This window comes from Asterias rubens, chromosome 13 (assembly GCF_902459465.1).
Source record: "Asterias rubens chromosome 13, eAstRub1.3, whole genome shotgun sequence".
Classification (NCBI taxonomy): Eukaryota; Metazoa; Echinodermata; class Asteroidea; order Forcipulatida; family Asteriidae; genus Asterias; species Asterias rubens.
In genome coordinates, this window is record NC_047074.1 from 13,638,300 (window position 1) to 13,663,850 (window position 25,551).

The window sequence follows — 25,551 nt, forward strand, 5'->3', positions numbered from 1 at the left end:
TATTATATTTCTAGGTTTGATTTGCATACTTTCATTGTATGAACCCTTGGTGCTTGATGTTACCCATTCTCGTTTTATGATAAAAAAAATAATAACTATTAATTATTTCACTTAATGTACAAAAGAAAAGTTTCACTTCATTTTTTTTTAAATTAGATTTTGGGGAAAAGTTTATTTTCAAAACTAATTGTGCTTAATATTTTCTCCATCACAAAATAAATATGTATTATACTTTAAAACCAAATAATATTAGGTTTTGTGTAAATTTAATTATAATTTATTACAGATTGATAATGGAATAACGCAGATGTGTAGATTGTGAATCTTTGGGAATTGTGTTAATCTGGGTGTAATCCGGTGATGATAATAAAACAGTCTCTTTCGGGAGATGATTTGTAAAGATTTTTAAAGTTGTTGATCTTGAGAGAAGGCTGAGGAGAAAGACTGACAATTGGAACAAAATTGGACCATGGTGAACTTCCACATCATGCTTAAAGGCACTGAACGCCTTTGGAAATCGAAAATCCCACGTCATCGTATTAAAAAGGTATGCCTACCTGTTTGCGCGGGATTGAAAATCAGTGTTAAATGATTGCATGACGTCACAGCCCAAGACACTCCCCTCCTATCATTGGCTGAGAGTTCCCAGCATGCCCGCGTCAGTGTACGTATCTAGTGTTTGCCATCAGTGATGGCAACTATAGGCAAGAACCTGCTTTGCGCAACAAATTTGCTCAGCATGAAGTTTCTTCCTTGATAAAAACAGGATTACCAAGTACCAAATTTCCACGTGATTTTCAGAATAAGCAAACAACAGCTGAATACCAGTAACAAGCAATATGCAACAAATGGAAACTCGGTCGGTATCCTGTTTTTATGTAGGAAGAATCGCTAAGCAATTCTTTTGCTTAGCATCTTTATAAAATTGGGCCCAGGTGGCAACCAATGCAAGATGACATGTCATTATATCATGAAACAAATAACAAACTTCATAGGGGGTTTACCTTTTTCACAACTACTGGGGGGGGGGGGGAGATATAACCCGGTAAGTCCCTTTAACTTTGCCTGGCAAATTCAACCATGAGCAGGTAGTTATATTTTTCTATTGCACTTCCTTAGGAACTTCCGTTTTTTCACCCTTTTTGTTGGTTTGAGACCAGCCACTCTTTGCGACTATTGTTGGCTAAACATCCCGTCACTCACTGGCGGAAGCAAACGGCCCATGGCCAACAAACAAGAAAACACTCTTCCTGTAAAATAAAACTTTTTTTTGCAAATCAATTTTCTTTTTAGGCCTCATGGCCACACATTCCCACGTGGCTGAACCACTTCCACAAAGAGACACAACATTATTCATTTGTTGTTGGGATTTCCCCGTTAATTACTTCATTAATCAGACTTTACACATACTCCGCCCTCAGCGTTTTACTTGAGTCATACTTTTGTTTTAAAACTATAATTCGATTATTATTTATTGAGAAGTGTTTCCGCATTTTCATTTCATTTGTTCATGAAACAATCATGGGGAATACACATCGGAGATATGCGGTGACCGAAAAGGGTAAGGGAACTATTTTGCTTTCTTTGAACTCTTTCCTAACTGCGTCTTTGGTCAGGTGTACAAGAGACAGTTTCTTTCAGAGAGTTGTGCCTAAATCTTTGTAAATTGAATTGAGATACTGTGTCAAGGTTTAAGACAAAAGGAACATCGTTCAGTAAAACAATCCCATGCATTGAAGTGTGGACAAGGAAGCTATTCTTGTATGGACTTTTCCGCGTTATGATCTTTCACACATTGTTTACACACACTCTGCGATTTTGTTCATGTATTTGTTCGGGGATAAGGGTCCCCCAATAATTGGCCAACCATGGAGGTAGAATTAACATGGTCCAACACACGTGGTTCTCAGAAGGGTATTAACAGCTAGAATACTCAGTTTCTAAACATAATAATGTGAATTTCACACTCAGCTCATCCTTAATGACCGAGTTTTTGTGTGAATGCGGAAGATATTTCTTTTGTTGCCTTAATCTACAAGGTCAGTGTACTTTGCGATAACTCGACCTAAAGAGTTCTACAAGTACACACATGGTGGAGATGTGGGCGGGGCATTTGTATCTCCCATGGGCGTAGATTTAAAATAAGGTGAGGTTTGCGGTAGCACGATATTATCATTATAAATCACTCTAGTGCTTGTTTTTTTTTTTTAAATGATCGGTGGTTGACAACTCAACGTTTCGATCAGTATGCTCTGATCGTCTTCAGGAAAGTGCTGGACGGCTTAGTGCAAAATGATGTTGCATTGTGACCACAGTGCTCCGTTTGGTGGTCATGACATACCCCGTTCTGTTTGCACCTCGTTTGGATTACGTGTTTTAGCACTTATTTGACACTTTACTGCAATGATTAGAAAGAACATGGACACTCAGCCATTAGCACATATGTTTTTGTTTCCGTTAACTGTACCCCAGACCCAGTCGATCCTCACAGACGGTGGGGCTAGTGGAGCTCGGCTCCCGCACTTGTCTAAATAGGCACAATGCCAGATAAAAAAAGAAAAAGAAAAAAAACTTGATTTAACTGGTGTACACTGAGAAAAAAAAGCTCACGGGTTGTTCTGGTAAAATTATTACCCTTTCTCTGAAATAAAGTCATAAAATTATTAATAAAACTGTATCTGAAAACCTGAGCAATAACGCAACAACTAAAAAATCGGTTGAGTGCAAGCAAATTCCACTGGTTTCTCCTTACTCACACAATGTAGTACAACAATTAAGCCAACAATTTCACAGATTTTCATCCCAATGTTGATCGCAAAACATGAACAGAATTTGCAACTCATTTTGTCAGCGATCTACCAATCATGTATAATCATTAAACAAACTTGAAGCTTACAAAATAGGGAAATTCCCTTGTAAAAACTTCCACTTCATGTTCGGCTCGTACGGTGATGACAAAATGTTTTTTTTTTTAAGTTTAGGCAGTGCGTGCGTGGGATTGCCTTCATAGATAATAATTTATTATAGTTTTCATATAAATAATTGTTTATTTATTTAATAAATAACTGACATTTTAGCTGCTTGTTTTGGTGTGACCATAGAGAGAGCGACAAGTGCTGCTGGAATGCAATGGTTCTTCATGTACATGCTTCATTGCGTGTTCAACGGCGCGCGCGGTCCACAAAAAAGGCTTCCCTGACCTCCCGAACAACATTGTACCGGAAACGATGACGTCATCTTAGCCGGCCACCTCGGAAGCTCACCCACCTCGCTAAGTCCTCATACAAAAACTAGTGCCAAAAACAATTGCTTTAAAACACACCATTAATGTTTTTAACCATTTATTACAGGTTTATTATATTAAATGATTTGTACAAATGGAAATGTGTTGCTTTTTCATTGATTTTAAAGCTATTTTATTGTATTTTGCGGACTGATATTGTGTCGAACGAGTGTACATTGTCCATGTCTGCCATTTTGTTCTAGATTTTTACGTGTGCATTTTACTAAACGCGCATGACTGTAGGTCTGCAAGTGATGAACACAGACGGAGATTATCGTCCAAATTTGACTGAAAACACGATTTCATTACTTTCAATTTTCCTTTTACAACGAAGTGTTGCCGCCTGGGTGTATTTTCTGTAGTCGAGAACAGTATTGATATGGTATGTATCCGGAATTCAATGTGTATTCTGTCATTGTTTTTGAAACATTGTTTTAAAATTGTTCTTTCTTTGTGGTTTTTCGATGGGAATCCCGTATTGTGTACTGCTGCTACCCATAGCACGTACACCTCCCTACAGCATCAATGTACTGACATGCATGACGGTACGGTATGCATGGGGCATGGAAAATATCGCTTATCATTGTTGAGAATGAGGGTTCCAATTCATTAGCAAATACCACATATTTATGCATTTCGGTGTAAAGTTAACCAGGCTTAAAAAACAATGATGAGTGTAACCTTCCTTTTCAAAACGTAGTTAAATTTTCCAATTTTAAAATAACAAATGAACAAACAATCACTTAAGAATTTCAGAAAGATAATTTTATTCTTCAAATCAATCATGTCCATGATCATGATGCCAAGGACAAAAAATTGATTCTACCTCCATAGTTAATTGTTGTTTTGAGCTCTTAGTTTCTTAGTAATTATACTGAGAAAGAGCTGCCAAGGAAGCCATACTGACAGACAGATGAAATATTACTAAAAGTCTGCGTACATTTTGTGCAAATTACTTTTGGATTGATCATCTTCTACGAGTTCCAATGTTGGTGAGGATTGAAGGTCACTGGAGCGCAGAACATTTTGTCTGAATAAAAATTGCGTTAAAAGATGCAAAATAAGACTGCCTCATTTTCAGTCATGACTTTGATTTTAATATAATATTTTTTGAAAGTGAAAGTTGCAGTTGCAGTTGAATTCGATATCCTTTTCAGAATTGTCCAGACAAGTACCGCGACGAGAATACACAGTCAGATAAACAAGTTGTTTCATAATTCCTGATTCTCCAAACAATAGAATTGGACTGACACTATGGTTCGTGGTTTTACCACAAGTGAATTTTTGCTTCAGTTCAAATTAATTAAGTGTGAAATTGCCCCTTGATTACCTAGAGAGAAAAAATCATGGTTGATGGAATGAGGTTTGTACATCTAGGTCACATTTACACAACAGTTACATATTAATAGACAAACAGACCTTATTTTAGTAAGGCACCCTCAACTTGACGTCAAAAGAAGGTCATTCATTGGCTCATCCTGTGCTCTGTGCATACTGAGCTTAGTGCATACCAGAGACGTGTTTCCATTGTGTCATCATCATATTACCTCTAAGATGGGGGCGTGATGACGTCGGTGCATGAGGTCCATAGGATGATTAAGAGAGTAGACTAGTCGATCTAGCAAAACACTAGGTAAGTTCAGTGTTTTGGTGACATAAGAATTACAATTCAAGAGACCTTCAACTTTATGACCCATCTGCTGAAATTTGAGGTTCTGATATTACATGTAGCTAGCTGTTAACAAAGGCTGCATTTTTTTGCGGTCGTTACCAAATAACTGTTGATTCGGTTGAACTTGCCATTGGTTGATCACTGGCAATTGACCGAAACAGTTATTGGTTACAGCCACGTAAACTCATGAGTAGCCAGGCCCGTCCAAACCATAAAGGAATAGTTTCTCAACTCACCACTGACCACAGTATGTTTAGTGACACACATTGCTGGAAATAACTTGTTACTATCTGCAACCATGGTGACAGTACCACAGGATGTAAAAATACCAAATCATTGTTGTTCTTTTTTCTCCGTGTGGGAATAACTCCCAATCAGTCACATCCTGCTTGAGTATTGTTCACTATTTACAAATGGCTGAGTACATTGTACGTATCATACCTTGTAGGTAATTGTGGTTTGGCTGATTGTGTTTTGGTGGTGTACCTACCTTTAAGTGAGAAATTAGAATTTGCTCTGTGCAGGGGCTCTTCTGATCTAAGAAGGACAATATAGTAGTGGAACTTGAGAAAGGGCAAGTCTTCAGTCATGTCAATAAGCCACTGCAAAAGCAAACGATTCCCCATGCCAATTGGCTGTGGTGATTTTTTTGGTCCAAATGTCGGTGGTCATTGTTGTTGTGTCTAGCACTGGTCTGGGTTAGGAGAAACTATGGAGGAAGGAAATTAACTGATACTCACCAACATCATGTTTAATAGGATGTTTAATGACCTAAAACTACATACATGTAGATATAACGTCTGCCTTCACTGATCACTTCGGTTAATTTTTGAGAAATTGAGCTCATATTGGTTGATTTTGAGGTACATTGTAATTAGGCCATTGTAATTAGGCCATTATGGACTCTACAGATAAACCCATACTGGTGGGTTTTGGAGGATTTAGGCATTAGGCACCCTACATAAACCCAAACTGGTTTGTTAGGAGGATCCATGGTCGTTTCAACAAAGATAGTCCTACTCAAATGTAGGACCATGTGACTCTTTAGGGCTTGTTAAAAACTTGAGGCTGATGCCTAAGTTAGGACGAGTTACTTGAGATAAGACTAGTTTTGTGTGTAACTCTTTGTAAACTCCACTCAGGGCTGCTTCCATAGCCTAGGGAGTGTCTGGGGGTTAAGGTTACTGACCTGTACTACTAATCAAGATTGTCTGTATGGTTCATCCACCCTTAATGAGGTGAAGGTTGAAACAGATCTCAAATAAACTCATGGGGTTTGGTGTGGGCACACTTTAAGCCTTCCATGGTCGGGCTAGTGTGGGTAGGTAGGAAATGCTATAATCTTGTACCACTAATGGTTCCATCATGGAGCTTACACTGACCATAGAGTAAGGGTCCTTACTCTATGCACTGACTGCATAGCTCCATGGTTCCCATGAATGAACGGGGGAAAAAAAACCACTCGACTAGAATCGCTTCAAATGGACAAAACAAGGCAATTAAAATTGAAACATGTCGTGGACACGTTTTGGGAATATTACATTACTCCCGGAAACAAATGTCCCCATGATGTATGTATTACTCTTGGGGAAAAATGTCCCCATGCCCCTACATGTTACCCTTGGAAACAAATGTCTCCATACCCGGCCTCATTGCTGCCTTGGTGTCCCTTGAGATGTTCAAGTAGAAGTTTTATGGCCCTCGTTACTAGTTGAGATACACCTAAACCATTTTTAAAGGAAAATCATTACTCCAGAACCTCCAAATGGTTTCCAAAAATAATATCGCTCATAGGCATATAAAAAATTTCGGGATACCGACCAGAATTGATTTTAAGAAAAACTACTTTTACCTTTACATGATTAAAGCTGAGGGAAATCCCAAAGTTTGTCGAGTTTCAAAAAAACCATCCACAACCACTCAATAAATAATTAATCATGTGAAGTTACAACACCATGAAGTTGTAATCGGGTGTTTAGATCAGCACGGACAAGGACAATCATTAACAAATTTTACAGAAACGGCAGCCGATTTCACGAAACGCGATCTCAAGTAACGCGAGTAACCCGTCCTTACTTAGGATGGGTTCAATGCATCCTACATGTACGTCTTTAGTTGAAACTTAACTTGTCCTAAGTCCGTCCTAAGATTTATCCTAAGTTAGGAAGAGTTTGATGAAATCGACAGCTGAACCCTGTGACTTAAAGAGAGTTTTTGGCCTTGGAGAAAGACTCTGCTAGGGTTGAAACGTCATGCCATTAACCATTCTTTTACCTTATACCCTACATGTACATGTAGGTCCCTTTGGGTTGGTAAAGAAGTTTACAACAGCATGTGTGGACTGTGTTCATCACATTATATCATAATGCAGAATAGCAAAGTTTATCTTTGATTAAAACCACAATTGGATGTCTGGAAGATATTAAATGGTCAGACAGTAGAAGGGTTGACTGTCTTCTGTATGGTAGGCTGGGGTGTACAAGAATGGCCATGGTCAGTTTGGTCTGGTGCTCTTCTTGTCCAAGGCCATTGTCCTTTGGCTGGACAGTCCGGAGTCAGACCCCCATACAATAGGTTCAGTACGCTGTGAATAATGTCAAATTCATGTGCTGACTCACATTGCAGCATCAGCAAAAGGAAATCCCACTTAACTTTTGTCCCTTGTTTGGCAGAGTGAGTCACTCGGCAAAACAAATCACAGCAAAATTTTTGAGTTTGTGCTTGGGTGTGGGGTGTGTTTTGTAAACCACGACTACTGGAAAATAGAAAAAGGATTAAAAAGTTTTTGACTTGGTCATTCCGTGAAGAATCTGCCAACAGTAGGATAATTGGAGTATTATCCAACTAGCAAGTACACCTGTGTGGGGCAAGAGAATCTAGAGGATAGTGACACCACTTTGTGGATGGTGAATATCAAAGATTTGGGTAAGGAAAACAGTTCTGCTAGTAACTTTGCTGATATTTATGTAGGATTTGAAACTTAACATGGTGGAATTACGATACAGTAAGGTTTGTGGTAATGCCAGGTAATGATAAATATTTTGTTATTGAGTTGAGGTGGTTCTGAAAAGAAGCGTTGGTTTTGACTTGAAATTTCGACCAGTATGCTCTGATTGTCTTCGGGAGAAAGCTGGACTCTTATGCTGCATGCTGCTAAGCACATGTACTAATGATGTGGACTGCATACACTGTAGCTTGGTGATCGGATAATTATAAGTCAGAGAAAATGGCTTTGTGACAAGTTTTCTCTTTTGGCTTAGGGCAACTGGACTATATTAATGACAAAATTACACTGTCCATTATGCCTATTGCACATCCTTGGCAATGAGTGTTTTTATTGGTTCCTTTAGAGCAAGGATATTAAAGTCTGTATATTTTTAACATACACTTTGAAAAGACATGAGATTTTACTGAAAATATTAGCCATCTCAAAAAGTTGCAGCAATATTGTTGGCAATATATTGTTTTGATAAACAAGCTGTAAGCAAGTGCTGTTTTGATCAACAAGATAAAACTGTTACAATTTAGCCTATGTCTGCTATGGTTTTGACATATAAAACTGTAAACAAGTGTCATCTGCTACATTTATGGTATTGACAACCAAGCTTAAAACTGTAAACAAGTGTTGGTCTGCCTCTCTGCAGGAGAGTATTGTGGTTGAAATTAAATAGGTGACAGGTTTCTGAACTATTTACCTGGAAATATGGCGTCAATGTCAGCTTAGAGCTGGGTCCTAGCTCTATGATGTCAGTAAGGCAGTCATGTAAACCTCAGTTTTATTGTGCGAGTGGTATGTCTTGCCTCGCTTATTCACCTTGTACCGAAAGTGAAAGTAAAAATCTAATAAACAAACAATTTCAATTAATATTGTTTCTTAACTTCCCACAAAGCTAGCGCCAAGGTTATCTCTGACACCAAATTTTAATTTAATGTCCACTAAAAAAGAAAAAGTATTTCTAAATTGTTGATAGTGCGTTCCAAGATGTGCTTTTGTCGTCAACACAACATTTCACAAAAATATATATAAAATGACACTTTTATCATTATTGGTTAAAAATTGCACACATTATTCTAGCCTTTAAAGGGTTTGCCCTAAAACAAAATTCAGTGACCATTTAGCTGGCCATTTCACCAGTCAGACACCTTTCCCACTAGTCAATATTTTAAATAAAATAGATTGCATACACAAACAATGTAACGCTCCATTTTTTGCGATTAATCACAAAAAGCTACCACCTTTAAAAAAAATTAATATTCATAGATTAGTTTATACATAGGATTTATACAATCAAATGGATCCCTTTAAATGTAGCTACCTTAGACACAAGCAAACTCCTCCAAATCACCCACCACCTTTGAGATCCAATGGCCGGTTCACACTTGGCAGAGTGCATTGTACAAATTCAGAAGTCAACCTACAATGTACACCCATCCCTAAAACAAAACCGTCTGCCCATAATCAGGGTGAAAAAGCTAGTTTAATCCGCAGGTGCAGTTCTTCAATAGAGAGGCTCTCTCTGATCGATCCTTCCCTTTAATGCTGTATCACTATCTGTCTCCCTCTCTATAACTCTCCACCAATCGTTTCCTCATCTGGTCATCAATTTCCTATTCAAGTAATACATCGGATTAGGAGATCTATAATACTCTGAGAATTTCCTCCAGCCCCGTTATATATATAAAAACCCTTAAAGGGGTTTGATACCTTTTGTAGATCATGTTTTTGGCCATGGCATGAATCCCTAATCAATGTGAATGAAGATGTGGTGCCTCTTTAAGAGTTTACTATTTGGACTAAAAAAAATTGTCTTCTCAAAGATGAAATTCCAAGCTCGTAATTGTAATGGTGTAAAACTTATCACCAGGCTGCTATACACAAAACCTGATTAAATCTGGTTGACATTTAACATGATGCTACTGGGTGTTTTTTTTTCAAGGAAACATGTCTACCATTGTATAATAAATGTTGATTTATATTCTTTAAAGTTTGTAGAAGCACAAGGAAGTTACTTAAATTTAAAGCAGAGCGTTCGTGGTGGATTGCCACTCTGTATTGCCTTCTTTTTGTTCTACCACCCGCCCCTAAAGTGTACAGAGCTCTACAGGTTTTTTTAAACCAAAACTGGGGGCATTCTGGGCCCAAATTGTGGAAATTTTGCAGCACATGTCGCAGAATGTTTTTAACTTGGTTGGGCCTATTTATCTTTGATTTCTGTGTATTAAGGGACATTCTAGTATGGTTTAAATCTTAGTTTTGTTTGGTGAATTTGATCTGAAACTCCCTCCCCCCTCCCCCTCCCCTCCCCCAATAAAAAAGATTTTGCTTGTGCATCAACCGCAATCGCCCATTTGCAAGATGCAAATGTTGGCAGCTCTGTACTGTACAGGTTCATGACATAAGGCTCTAAATAAACTCATTCAACCACTACAGGTACCCTCGACACATCAGGTGGGTGGGAAACATGAGGTGATCAAAATAAGGAAGTAACTGTACACTGCCTGTGCTTTTGGTGTACAAAAGTTATCACTACTAACTATAACAATTCACCTGGATTTATGCACTGTAATACCTTGAAAGTCATTATGTCGTATGACCTCCGAATGGCTGCCCCAACAAAACATTTGGCCAAGCACATTAAGCAGGCTAGGGAGGAAGTCTAGTGAACAAGAGAATCAAGAAAATTCTGGCAACAATTTATGCTCCACATTTTGGAGTCGTGTTGCTCATCTTTGAATACGAGGGAAGATTTAGCGCATAAGAGAGTGTTCATAATACAATGCTCAGTGTCTGTGATGAATGTGGTCTTTGGGTTCAGCACTACCTGTGTCACATCAGTACCCACTGAATCCCTTCGTTAACAATACACCTGGTCACTGCACCAGCTGGTTGTGTGATAACTAATTGTATTCTAGCCACCATTTATATGTACCACTACTGGTAACCTTCTAAAACCATCGTCGATAAAGAAGAGAAGTCCACCGCGGACAGGAAGTCATGGCGGATCTCAGTGACCAAGAGGCTGACATGGAAGTCAGTCAGATATGTACGTACAATAATACAGTATTTTAATAGTGTATTTAGCACTTGGTGAGTTTCCTTTTAGAAAACTTGTTTTCGAGCAAGGTGAGTTGGATGATTTGTTGCTCTGTTCTGGTAGGTTTTTTTTTTTTTTTTTAAGCTGAAAACGTCTGTAGTGCACTGCATCATCATACAGCATATAGGGTCATTGCACAGGTAGGGCCTATAAGGTTAAACGTATTGATTAGGTATAATTCGAGTTCACTGGTTAGGCACTGTGAGTTTTTATGACTTGAATAACCAGGGGTGTGCTTTTAACAAAAAGTGCTTAAAAGCACTTTTGTTCAAAAACTGTTTTATGTTTACCAGGATCTACCTTTGAAAAGCCAAGGCAGGGGAACTTTGCCAACGTTGCATTATTTACATTCACAAACATGTTTTTATTACCTGAGTTATGTTTTGAGGTATGCATGCAGTATGAGTGTTAAACGATGCATGTTATGTCACCAGGGTTAATCTTCCAAGAATGGTTTGGTTTGCAATGTCATTTCTTGCTCAGTGGAAGTTTAATTTGCGAGGACGTGAGTTTCTGTGATTGTCAGCCCTGAGAGTCAGAGTTGAAGGTAAAAATATTGGGTGAAATTATTTGTAACTGAAGTATTAGGCCTACACATTAACTATGTTTTACTTTCTTAAACAGTATAGAGTCTTCCCATCCGTGCACTTGTAAGCTCAATTTCACAATTAAAGTATTTTAGAATCCTACAGATTACACAGTTTCAAGAGAAAAAAAAACAGTAAAAAATATTCTAAGGAGCTTTTTTTTCAAAGTTTTGGTCCAGAATGCCCCAAAGTGTTTATAACAATCCTACGGAGAAACACTGGTATCCTGCTGACGAAATTGCCCCTACATGTTAAATGAATAGAGTTCCTACTGTATGCAGGGCTGGAAACTTGGGCAAAAATCCACACTTCAGCAGTACTTGAAGCGCAGAATCTTTACGGGAACAGAATTTTATGTAAAAGACCAGAATAAAAATGAATGAGACTTGAATCAAAATGAAAGCTTGGTTTTATCATCTAAACTAAACTGTTTCTTTTCAGCAAAACACTTCTAGACAAGATTCATAAACTGTTTTATGGATGGCTTGTGACACTCAAAATCAACACATCAGCCATTCCGTGGTATTTGCGCTTCATAGTAAAAAATTTAAAATGGTTATCGTTGAAGTTTTTACATATATTTTGAAACAAGAACACCTAGTGCTTCTTCTCCTAAAAAGACTTTATAAAAATATTCTTTATTGTTTTTGCGACAGCCTTGGGAGTAAAGGGTAAAAAGTGTACACAAAAGTCTGAAAAATCCTTGAAATTCAGGTTTTGAAAAAAAAATCATGAAGCAGTAGGTGTTCAGATTTAATCATTGTGTATAAACAACAAAGAGTCATTAGTAAGGACAGCCAAAATTAAATATGCCTTTTTGAACTATTAACTTAATTTTTACCCTCGTTTTACTGTCACGTGAGTCACAAAAAAAATGATTATAGTATTTTTTCTATTATAGACCCTCAACATATTTTTTCTTCTCTCTCATAATAGTGGTCTTGTTAAAGGGTCTTTCAAGAAGTAATTAGTTTTTTTTACCTAGGCCTTCTACTTCAAAAAAAAAAACACCCTCGAATTTGTCACGCGAGTCACGGCAAATGCACTTAATGCACATGGTTAGCGAAAGCTACCAAAGTATTCTGGGGATGATGTCTATGGAATGTTACAAAAGCACCCCCAGCCCACTGGAACATACTACTATGCCCCTAAATTAATAAATTTTTGTTCGACCAAGGAATTATTACAGTGTACAGTTATAACTTGGCACACTGTCAGCAAATCATGTTGAACTATATGTACACTGCATACTGCACTGTACAATGTGCTCACATCTGCATAATTTACCTGCATTATTTAAATAATACAAGGAATGATAAACTTAAAACAAAAACAAACAAAAATATTTGATGAAACTGGGTATTTTAAGACAGTATTCTTAAGTTAGATTTGGAGGGGGGTATCAATCAAGAAATTACTTATCAGATTTACATGTACTCAGCCTAACACAGTCTAATGCCATAGAACTTGACACCAAAATTTGTGGTTTCTTAATCAACCTACTCTGCCAAGCGTAGTGAGAAAAAAGTCTTTTCCCCAATCACAAAACAATATAATAATTTCTAGTAAGGGTTCTCTCTATGGGTTTGAGTGGTTCTGAAACGAACCGGTGGTTTAACAACTCAACGTTTCGACCAGACATAAGTCAAAGCCTGTTCAGATTATTTTTCCTTTAAATGTTGCTTCAGGTGTTTCTTCCTTTGATGAAAAGATTCAATTTCAAGTTCTGAGTGTTCTGAATGAAATAAAATGTTCTTGTTATGCAGTATCCTGTTTAGTTATTGTATATTTTCTCACTTGTCACGCGAGTCACAAACTTCTGTCACGCGAGTCACGTTGCATTTAACAAATTTTCAATTTTTGTAAAACTTTTTATTTTGTACTTTTTATTGTATAATATAGTGCTTCTCTTGTACTTAAAAAAAAAGTGATCCGGAACTAAAAAGTTCCTCTGAGTTCTCACGACTGGGCAATGGCATACAGGGATGCAACACCTTTCATTTTTTGGCAGTCACGCGAGTCACATTTTTGGAATTCCTATAAAAACATGATACCTACACAATTTGTTTTCCTTTTTTATTTTTTGTTATAGGGCTCTTCACTAAGTTTATATAAATTGAGTTACATGAGAGCCATGTGTTATATTTTGGAGTATAGATCTTTCAAAAGTTGAAAAACCAGTGAGATTGTCACGCGAGTCACAATGGAATGGCTGACATTAACATAATTCTTTAAAACAAGAGGTTGGATTGAAAAAAACTTATGACCACCACTGATCATGGCTTGAGTATACTGCGTCGACACCGAAATCACTGGCCTCTGAAATCACTGGCCTCTGAAATCACTGGCCTCTGAAATCACAGGCCTCTGAAACCACTGGCCTCTGAAATCACAGGCCTCTGAAACCACTGGCCTCTGAAACCACTGGCCACTGAAATCACTGACCTCTGAAATCACAGGCCTCTGAAACCACTGGCCGCTGAAATCACTGGCCTCTGAAATCACTGGCCTCTGAAATCACAGGCCTCTGAAATCACTGGCCTCTGAAACCACTGGCCGCTGAAATCACTGGTCTCTGAAATCACTGGTCTCTGAAATCACTGGCCTCTGAAATCACTGGCCTCTGAAATGACTGGCCTCTGAAACCACTGGCCTCTGAAATCACTGGCCTCTGAAACCACTGGCCTCTGAAACCACTGGCCTCTGAAACCACTGGCCGCTGAAATCACTGGTCTCTGAAATCACTGGTCTCTGAAATCACTGGCCTCTGAAATCACTGGCCTCTGAAATGACTGGCCTCTGAAACCACTGGCCTCTGAAATCACTGGCCTCTGAAACCACTGGCCTCTGAAACCACTGGCCTCTGAAATCACTGGCCGCTGAAATCACAGGCCTCTGAAATCACTGGCCTCTGAAATCACAGGTCTCTGAAATCACTGGCCTCTGAAATCACTTGCCTCCCTGCTGTGTAGCTTGTTTTTTTAGGGATCCACCAGTCCTATTAGAGGTGATGATTTCATAAGATCCTTATAATAATGATGTAATGCTGTAGTCCCACATGCTCTATGCACAGCTATCTACATGTGGTAGAGAGGCATCCATGGTATGTAATTACATCATTAGGCTAAATAGAAATAAAAACATGTTTAGCGTCTCTTCCCTGTTAGAGGCAGCCTATTTATTTATTTTGTTTTGTTTTTTAGAAGAATCTCAGACGAAAACAAGTTTAAAAGCCCAGACAGTTTACTATAAAAAACTGTTGGCAGCCGTTTTAAAAAAAAAGGGGGGAAAAAGGGACCCTCTTTCCTAAAAAAAAAAAACTCAAAACGGGACGCTAAACATGTTTTTGTTGTTTTTGGCTGTACCATGCCATCATCATCGTTAGCTGTCGTCGTCAGAAGTCGGTGCGTGCAGACCCAAACACCTGCCTGCTGAGTACAAACCTTATCAGGATATGAAATCTTGAGCTTCTATTGACGCAAGTCATTGTCTTTGTAAATGTACACATTCGTCTACATTCACCGTCTACATTCACCGAGGTACTTGGGTTCAAGCTGCGTGCAGTTCATGTGTGCACCAGTGGGTGTGTACACATGAACTTACAAAACATGCACATTACAAATGTGTACACATGTACTGATACAGACGTGTGTACCTAGATGTACATAACGTGAACACATGTATTTTTGATTTGTATATGGTATGACTGTAGTGTGAGAGGCTTGGAATTTTACAAGGTGCATTGCTGTGGTCATAGTCATAAACCAAGCACCCCTTTAAAAATACGTAATATCATGGAGCTAGGAATATCAAGTAATAAACCATGAGGGAAACAGACTGGGTAAATTTGGGGGATTGAACTAAGAAAGATTTATGTTTCTTTGTTCAACCTCAAATGAAAAAAAAAATGTATAAATTCTGGTTTTCTAATTCGTATTACAATGAGGAAAGGATTGAATCAAGAGACAGGGTTTGTTTTTGTATACAAACTGCATATTCCTCCATAATTTTACATTTTAGTGCATGGTCACAGTGTATTGTTCATGATGTACATTTACAATGTACATACATCATGTGATCAAATCAAGGAAGGAAAAGTTGCACACATGACACTAAAGAATGGGTAGCTACATTGCCTTGTGTAATCTAGTAGCAGATAGGTTTTGTAAATGATGTCAGTCGTGGGTTGCGGTCAAACCCCCACTTCAAATTTAAGAATATTTCGGACAAATTATTGTGTATGAACAGTCTAACTAATGCCACTAGTGTGCCATGTATATGTACAAGTCAGTCTTAGTGTACGTGAAATGTACCCATACTGTACGGGGTGTACATCATTTGTGTGCTTAATCAAATTGATCCATTTGTAATAACCGAACATGTACTGATATATTTGTACAAAGTGCCCTTCTTATACTGATTCTAGTCTTGTGGTCAAAAATGTAGTCCCAGTATTCTAGTAAAACAATTTAACTACACCTACTACGGTACAAGTCATGTGGTCTTCCCCCAAATTCAAGCCATGGTTAACAATAACAGATAGTACATGGTGTATGTTTTGAAAGTCTGTTTGCTTTTGTATAAAGGAAACTGTATTGTATAATATGTAGGCCCTACATTTTGTCCATAAAATTCTAATCAAATTAGGGAAAAAACTACACAATGCATCAAAAATGGGTAGAGACAACAGTGAGTTGTATTTGAACTGGCAACAGATGATGTCATAACTTAGCTATTTTGATATAAAGGTCATCAGTCACACTACAATACATGTATGGTCACACCTGATACTGCACCTCCATGGTCACACTATGGCTTTATTGTATAGTCTTAGTCTTAAAGGCAGTGGACACCATTGGTAATTACTCAAAATAATTTTTAGCATAAAACCTCACTTGGTAACGAGTAATGGGGAGAGGTTGATAGTATAAAACATTGTGAGAAATGGCTCCCTCTGAAGTGCCATAGTGTTTGAGAAAGAAGTAATTTTCCATGAATTTGACTTCGAGACCTCAGATTTAGAACTTGAGGTCTCGAAATCAGCCATCTAAACGCACGCAACTTCGTGTGACAATGGTGTTTTGTTTTCTTTCATTATTATCTCGCAAGTTCGATGACCGATTGAGCTAAAATTTTCACAGGTTTGTTATTTTATGCATATGTTGAGATACACAAACTGTGAAGGCCAGTCTTTGACAATTACCAATAGTGTCCACTGCCTTTAAACATGCACTTGCAGACCTGTTTCGTTCACAAGGGCAATAATTTCTGGTCTAGTGAACAATTTGAGCTACAAGTCATTTAATCTTGTTATTCTCCCCCAAAAGTTGAGCCCTGCCCTTACTACAGGAAAATAGCCCTTACCCTTCAAGATTGAAGTTCAAGGCCTGATATAAAAAAGAAAGTAATAACCACACACCACATCATTGATATACGTAACAACACTAAGGGTTTCCATATACTAGGTAAATAGGAAGAATAAACCACCAGTGTTTATAATGAAAACACGTCTTTAATATTACCATTTGTATGATAGCACTGTACTTTAGTTGAACTTTAAGACTCAGCGCGTGATTCATGTCAGTGATATATTTAATCAGCTCAATCTACTTCCAGGAATAACAAGGATCTTGCTGAGAAGTGTTGTATGTCGTCGTAGATTACTAATAATAACTAACGCTTTATGCAGATTGCGACTCTCTCATGCACCATGGACTCTGTGTTGAGGGCCTTGGGTGGGAGTTAACCAGGGCAATAGCAGGTGTTCTCATGAACATACAAAGTGTTTTTAAGAGGCACCCTCATGTACAGGTGTATTCATATACTCACAGCTAGTGAAATTCTTGCGTATGTGCTATTATGTACCTTGGTTTAGATTAGGTACCTTTAGGTCTTTGGTATTACTGTGATTAAAACGAAAAATGAGTCTGATCCTTGTTGTTTATGATGCACTGTGATAAAATTGGGCACCTGTCCATGTTCATGTAGGTGTGTGTTACTTTGTAGGAGTTCTTTTAAGCCAATGTATTAGCAGAACTGTAGTTACAATATACGTGGTTGGTCTGCATTAGAGTACATGATGACTTGGTCTGACCATGGAGGAAGAACTGCCTACATGTGGATTGAAATTTCATAGTGTACATGTCTGTATATGTTTCATTGTGTTCACCCTATCATACAATGTTGATTTATTGGGACTTGACATAAATGTATTCCTGGTTAAAATAACCCTGAATTCACAGGATGTGTCGAAACGTTTGTTGAACTACAGCACAGATCTAAGGACCAAAATCAACACCTACTGTACAGTTGATTTCCTTGGTATTGTTTTTGTATGCTTCAGTGAGTGAATTGCATCAACCAAAGCCTCATTCATGTTGACGACTTAGATTCAAGCTTGACTTGTCTTCACTGTGATGTAGGATACTGATTAATAAATGGAACGTAGAATGTTCACATACTAAACTGTAATGATAGGATCCTGATGTAAGGATTGTAAGAGACAAGTCTGGAATCTTGTAACTATTCCTTGTCTTGTGTCTTGTGTTGGTTGTTGCCGATACAATGCAAAGTTTTTTCAAGATGCAGGTGAAAGGTAGGTTTGTATGAAATATACAACACTATGGCGTGGTTTTGTAAGAAGATTTTGTTTTGCTGATTGGTTATTAGGTGTCTTACCTCATTAGGAGTAATAAAAGCCCCAGGGCTGGTTTTACAAAGAGGTAAGGAGGATGTTTCTAACTATTGGTCAATCTTAACTGCTAAGCAAATAGCAAATAGGAGAGTTTGGGAAAGTTTTGTTGAGGCACCAATGCCAAGACCAAGAGGCAATGGCTTCCTTGGCCGCCTTGTTATTGAAGGCCTACATGTACATAGGAATTAAGTGTGAAAAAGCATCTAGGCCAAGATGGATGCCTACTTGGTGTACATTACGTGGCCTATCTGACTCTCTACCATTGCAGGTCTGAACTGGCTACTTAAGACATGTACAGAGATCAACATGATCCATGCTCACTTGATTAATATTTGTTTTTGATTATTATTGACAGTCATGAGTGACGAGGAGATAGTGTACGTCATAGCCAAGTGGGACTATACGGCTAATCAGCAAGAGGAGCTGAACATCAGGAAGAATGAGCGTCTCACCCTCATTGACGACACCAAATCCTGGTGGAAAGTACGCAAAGCGTCCGGAGACGCCGGCTATGTTCCATCAAACTTTGTCAAAAAGGAAAAAAAGAGTTTTATGAACAAGTTGCGGGACAAGATTGTGCCGTCGTCACGGGATCCTAAACAACCAGGAATAGCACCGATGCACGGTCTATCTGGACACGGGTCAAGGGATATGGCCGAATCGGCCGAGTTTGATCAAATATGTGTTCCAGCAACTGTTATGTATAACTACCAATCGCAACGGCCGGACGAGCTGTCGCTTAAGAAATCAGAGAAGCTAACTGTTTTGGAAAAATCTGGTGACGGATGGTGGAGAGGGGAGTGTAACGGAGAAACTGGTTGGTTCCCGTCAAATTATGTCAATGAAGAAGTGGACAGTACGCCAGCGAGCCAAAAATCTAGCGTCAGCTCGAAGGGGGACGAGAACATCCTCGGGGAAGATTATATTCACAGCGTGGTGGCGCTCTATAAATTTGAGGGACGTAACGACGAGGAACTAAACTTTGAGCAGGGTGAGCGTTTGGATATACTGCAGAGACCCGAGGACGATCCAGAATGGTGGAAGGCCAGAAATGCCAACGGTGAGGTTGGTCTGGTGCCCAAGAACTATGTACAGGTTGAGGAAACCTCGGCGCCCCCGCCCCCAGCTGCCAAGATTGATATACCGAGCGGCATTCAGGAGCCGGTGGCCGAGCGAGGGCTTAGCGATAACTCTTTGAAGAATAAAGTTTGGTACTGTGGAACGTTGAAAAGGGAAGAATCAGAAAGTACTTTGAAGGAGTTTAATTACGAAGATGGGACTTTCCTCATACGAGACAGTGAAACTATGGTAAGTTGTTTTCAATTTTGAAAAAATAAAAATATTGACTAATTTGTTACTCCTATACTTGCTTGTTCTTTATTCCTTTTTGGAGAGAATGCATTTTTTATTTCCAGTACACTAGTTTGTTTTAAAGTTCTCCATGTCTTCAATTTTATTTTTTATATTTTTTTATTTTCACATTTTTTGGGGGTAGTGGCGGTCTTTTTTTTTAACCCTTTTTTGAGAATGCATGTCGTGTTTCCATTTAATTAATGTATTTTCTATCTCTTGTATCTTTTAACTTTAAAAGCAGAGTATAAGAAACTTAAAATTAAACTGTCCACATGGATTGCATCATTCCAAATTACTTGTACATGTAGGGTATTTTAATCCAGTTCTGTTTGGAGGGAAATCACTTTAGAATGTAGGTCGGTTTAAGACATACATTAAAAAGCAGTCGCATCAACATCCATGCAGCTCCTTGCAAAAGATTCTTAACTATGCAGCACGCCAGGTTTTCATGGCAATAATGTTGTGGAAAATGTTTTATAAATCACTAGCTCAATTAGGTATGAGCCATCCGTCATGAATGAGGTTTAGTTTCTTTGGCCGCTGTAAAAGCCGAGACAAGATGACGTCTGATAAAAAGCACATTATTAACTGGGACACGATAATGACTAATGCTGTGATGATGTATACATAGGTTAATACACTGCACAGCTCATAATGTAAATATTCAACCCATCAATCCGCCCTGCATGGTACGTGTCCTCCACGATACAAGGTGTAAAACTCACAGCCAGCCTATTCTTAAAGGCACTGGACGCGCTTGGTAATTACTCAAAATAATTGTTAGTGCTCATAAAAACTTACTTGGTAGCGAAGAACATGGAGAGCTGTTGATAGAATTGCACATTGTGAGAAACAGCTCCCTCCAAAGTAACATAGTTTTTTTATAAAGAGGTAACATAGTTTTTGATAAAGAGGTAATTTCGCATTCAAATTTAAACACTTCAGACCTGAAGCCTTTTATTAGGCATCTGAAAGCGCACAAATTTGTACAACAATGGTGTTTTTTCTTTCATTGTTCTCTTGCAACTTCAATGACCAACTGAGTCAAAATGTTCACAGATATGTTTCTTTATGTATATAATGTTGGGATACCGTACACCAAGTGAGAACCAGTCTTTGACAACTACCAAATGTGTCCAGTGCCTTTAATAACTCACAGCCAGCCTATTCTTAAGACATACATATTAATTATTAAAAGCTAAATTTCCTGCACTGAGACTATCGCTTTCGTCGTTGTAAGATCTAATTAAGGGTCTACTGGATAATGAAGCGATAGGAGACCTTCTGTTGCTTCATTGTTGGTGCTAAGATTGAGAAATTCATGACATGCACGGTAGCTGGAACCAAATTCAGAGTTCTCTCTCTGCACAAGCTGAGCCAGGCCTGATACTTCACGGAGGTAACGAAGGTGATTGCCTCCACGCCCTCTGGTCATTGATTTGGTGCCCTTGAAATGCTCCAGTAGATGTTAACAGTTTCCTCATAGGGTGCCCTTTACCAAGGAGAAAATGCCTTGGTGCCCTTGCCCTTTCAAAAACGAAGCATACAGGCCTGTAACACTAAAAAATGTCCTTAAAATATATTCAACTACATCTTTTTTATAACCGCTAATAAATACTGTAAATAAAGGAAATGGTCAAGGTTAAAAAGGTGAATTGTATAATAATAAAGATAAGGCACGTACCAAACACAAACATTATTATCTTTACAATGTAGCTCATGCTGTTATGTTTGTAGTAGTGAGTAGGTCAAATCGTTCATTCTTCATCACAATTTGGACTACCTGACTCTTTTCCCATACACCAGGGTTCAGCCTCTGATCAGGCCCAGAACTAGCCCTGGCGGCCTTACACTTTCGTTTTGTACTACAGTGGCGTCCTGGACATCAGGGTACATTTCTGGGGCGGAAAATTTACACAGCTTCATAACTCAAATATTACCTGCAAGAAAGCACCAATTTCAACAGATTCACATTCCATGGCAGCATATGTTTTTCTGCGGTGGGTTTTGATCGTCATATATTCTTCACAAATCCGTCATTTTCATGAAATAATGCAGCTCCCAACGTTAAGGAATTCCCATTTTTGTTCGTACTCTCACAGTCTGCCGTGTGTACGCAAGTCGCACGACGCGCAAATTTTGAATTGTGTTGGTAACGCTGTGCAGTCAAGATACGGTGACCAATAATTCATGCGTCTAAGCTTGCATCATGCGTCTTGCATGCGAATGTATACGCGTACGCACGACAACAGACAACACTGTGAGAAAACGATCGAAACCTGAATTTTTTTATGTTGGAAGCTGCATTATTTCACGAAAATGACGGATTTGTGAGGAAAATATGAGGACTAAAACCCACCGCAGAAAAATGTGTGGCGCCATGGAATGTGAATCTGTTGAAATTAGTGGCTTGTTGCAGGTTAGATTTAAGTTATGAAGCTGTGAAATTTTTCCGCCCCAGAAACGGGCCTCACTAGTTAGGACTCTGTTCCTGTGTACAGAGAAAGAGTCCTATATAGGGCTAGCCCAGAATCAAATTTTAGTGTTAGGCCAATGACTAGACGAAAGTCCAACAGTCTTGTGGTTTTGCAAGTGAATAATAAAATAATACCTCACTGTGTAATAAAACTGTATGATACAGGAACAAATGATTGGTTCAAATGTTGACTTTGAGTCTGCTAAAATATCTTTCAGTTCGGTTGAATGAAGTAAACTTAATCAGATAAATCATGTCATACAATCTGTAAAAAAAATACTATTTTACATGCTGCATACATGTATGTCCGAAAGTAAAACAAATTATCATTTTGATTTTGGCTTTTAGGTCAGGCCTGTATGTTTCGTTTTTAAAGGAGCAAGGGCACCAAGGCAGTTTCTTCTTAGTAAAGGGCACCCTACATCTTACGTACATTGTTGTAAATTTCTGCTGGGGCGTTCTGGTTTCAAGTGCGCCAAGGGCACAAGGCAATGGTGCTCTTGAAACGCCCCAGTAGAAATTTACAACTTTCTCGGTGAAATATCAGGCCTGCGTCTTGGAAAATACATTCTGGTACAGTAAACATTTTGAGCTGTAAGTCCTGTGGTCTTAAAGATTTACCTACAAAATTCGAGTCTAGTACATGCATCATAACATCAGTCGAGCCCATCTGGTAATCATTTATTTTTACGCAAACTGCAAAATATCAAGCTTGTCATTCCAAAGGCGCGGAAACTAATTTCAACACGTCTGTGGATAATACGGCGATCACGGAGATAAATAAACTTGAAGTCACAAATTGGGTTGGAAATATGTTCACATGCTTATAACCAGTAACTGCAGAACATAAGGCATTCTGTGGCTCATAAACTATCCATTAAATGTCACGTTATAATTATTTTATTTCTATGGTGACTGCTTCATGGTTACCATGACGTTACATTAAATTCTCGAGGGTAGTTGCAGAAACTAAAGCTATGAGCATCCATCAAATTTCAACAGCCTCTTTGTTTATTTATGTATTTTTTTATTAAACCAGGGTAGCCCCATCAGTTTTCATTGATTTGTTCGTTCGGGGGCCCTGGGGCTTAGATGCCTGCAGTACATGACATGTATGACGTACACACGTAAAATAGAGAGGACTAATTCTGTTTGCATGTTTCTCGTGTTTGAACTCGGCAATTGCGGCCAGTGCAAGTGATACATACATATTGCAGGCTAGCGTACAGTACATGTACACGGTTTACTCTATGTGCGTCATCAAAAGTTCCACTAAATATTATATAATTGTTAAACTTGGCAAGGGTTGAACCCAGAAAAACAAAGGGGCAGAGTTGTAAGATGAGGGGGTAGTTAGGATTGTGATTTAATTATTAAACAATTAAATTTTCACTGCAAAAAGCTAGTCGGCTTTAAGGCCCTTCGAGTTTTGATTTAACCTTGTTTCTAACTCCTCTTTTATTTTTGTCTGTCCTGTTTTCCTTCATCTCTATTCACTAATAAAAAAAACCAGTTGATAAATACTTATCGGTCTCCTAACTCTCTTTCATTTAATTTCCTTCAGCCCGGTGGTTACTCGGTTTCAGTCAAAGCCCCGGACAAGATCAAGCACTTCAAGGTCCAGAGGGAAGACAAAAAATATTGCATCGGCACCAAGAAGTTTGACAGCTTAGACGACCTGATAGAACACTACAAGAAGGCGCCAATCTTCAGCAGTACCACCAGTAACTTTAAGCTGTACCTCAGCAAACCTTTCAGGGAGGTCTGCAATAACGGAGGCGCTCACTACCCACCTTAAGAGTCACATCACACCGAGCCGTTGCGAGACGGTCTCACCCTTGTACAAATCTTGCTGGTATTTTTTCCGTTTTTTATTTATAGGACGCACAACTGACAGACAGTGTAGTGGAAAAGTGAAATAGGTGTATACAATATTGGAACCACCTCCCCCTGAACTTTTTCCGATGTCATTGTTGGTTATACAACAAACATGTGCCAGAGAGTTTAATGAACTTTAATCACACGGCCATCTTTGTTTAGTGCCCTGTGTTAACAGTATGATAATGGTGCTGGTAAACATAGGTGGATCAGTCTATTTTTGGTTCACACAGCCTCCACAGTGTAATATAATTATACCTTTATTGTGGGGCAGCCTTCTTGATATTCTCCAATTCAAATCAATGTAATCAAACTGAGGCTGGAAGGAGAAATAGTCTGGCTCCTTTTTGTGCAATGGATATTATTGTTCATTGCTGGTATTGGATACAATGGGCATGACCAAGCTGGTGGCATGAAAGGTCAATATAATTAAAGGGAGTACTCATTATTACTCACACATAAAACCATTAGGCACGAATCCCTATGGATAAATTACATACAGATGTCCACTTACAAAATATTGGTTGTGAACTAACTGGGCCTAACTTTATAGAGCTGCGTAAAGCAGAAGAAGTTGCTCAGCGCAACAAAAGTTTGCTTACCAGAATAAGGTTACCAGCCAAGCTACATGTACCATGTCAAGTGTACAATTTGTGTCTGGTACATTCCAATTATACCAGGCATCTTTAAATAAAAGTTGTCAAATTGTGCGCACTTAGTGAATTTAATTCTTATCTGAGCGTCATTTACTACATTTGGCAACGTTGTGACATCATGCATAAAGTGACTGGCTTTTAGTACTAGCAGTTCTGGAAGGGGTGAGGGTTTATAGAGAAATTGCAGCAATACTTTTCCATATCAAATGGGATAAAGAGGCCATTACCACTTTTATAACTTCTACCACAGGTCATTTATGCTGGCAAGCAGTTTGCAACATCTAATATTTTTATTTATTCAAATTTTTTATTATTACTTGAAATTGTGTTACTATTTCAAAATTCACATTATGATCGGTTTTTTATTTTCTTCCCGAAGACAAAATCGTATCAACTAAAAATAGAAAGGTCTGGTATTTATGACGTTTATAAATCGTTGCTTCAGTAAGTACGCTTGTAGATAGTTAATCGCTGATTTCATAGTCCTATTGTTCTTTTCCTTGGTTCTGATTTGTTTATCTTGATAATTACCCCCAAACTCAGAATACTTCACAATGCAATTCCAGTTCATGTAGAAACTTGGCTAAATGGAACACAGTGCAACAGAGTATTGGATTTGCAGGCCTGTATGATTTGTTTTTGAAAGGGTTAGGGCACCAAGGCCTTTTCTCCTTGGTAAAGAGCACCCTATGTGGAAATTTCTATCAGGAAATTTCAAGTGGAGCATTTCAAGGGTACCAAGGCAATACCAGGGGGCATGGAGGCAATCGCCTTCATTGACTCCACTAAGTATCAGGCCTTGATTTGATTTATGCTGCTAAATGCATCAGAATACAACAACTTTTACCATTTTGTCG

At 38.5% G+C, this 25,551-nt stretch overlaps 1 protein-coding gene across 3 annotated transcripts; it reads left to right on the forward strand.

Annotated features, from left to right (window-relative positions):
• The first annotated feature begins 1,529 nt into the window (after positions 1-1,529).
• Positions 1,530-24,493, forward strand: LOC117298660 (cytoplasmic protein NCK2-like). Of its 3 annotated transcripts, none has more exons than XM_033781978.1 (3): positions 1,530-1,561; positions 18,687-19,639; positions 23,725-24,493. In XM_033781978.1, the coding sequence occupies exons 2-3, from the start codon at positions 18,689-18,691 to the stop codon at positions 23,956-23,958; spliced, it is 1,185 nt and encodes a 394-aa protein (XP_033637869.1). In that variant the 5' UTR covers positions 1,530-1,561; positions 18,687-18,688; the 3' UTR covers positions 23,959-24,493. The 3 variants fall into 3 exon arrangements, with proteins under 3 accessions (XP_033637869.1, XP_033637868.1, XP_033637867.1); XM_033781977.1 differs by lacking the exon at positions 1,530-1,561 and adding an exon at positions 3,522-3,665; XM_033781976.1 differs by lacking the exon at positions 1,530-1,561 and adding an exon at positions 18,028-18,232.
• Positions 24,494-25,551: the final 1,058 nt, after the last annotated feature.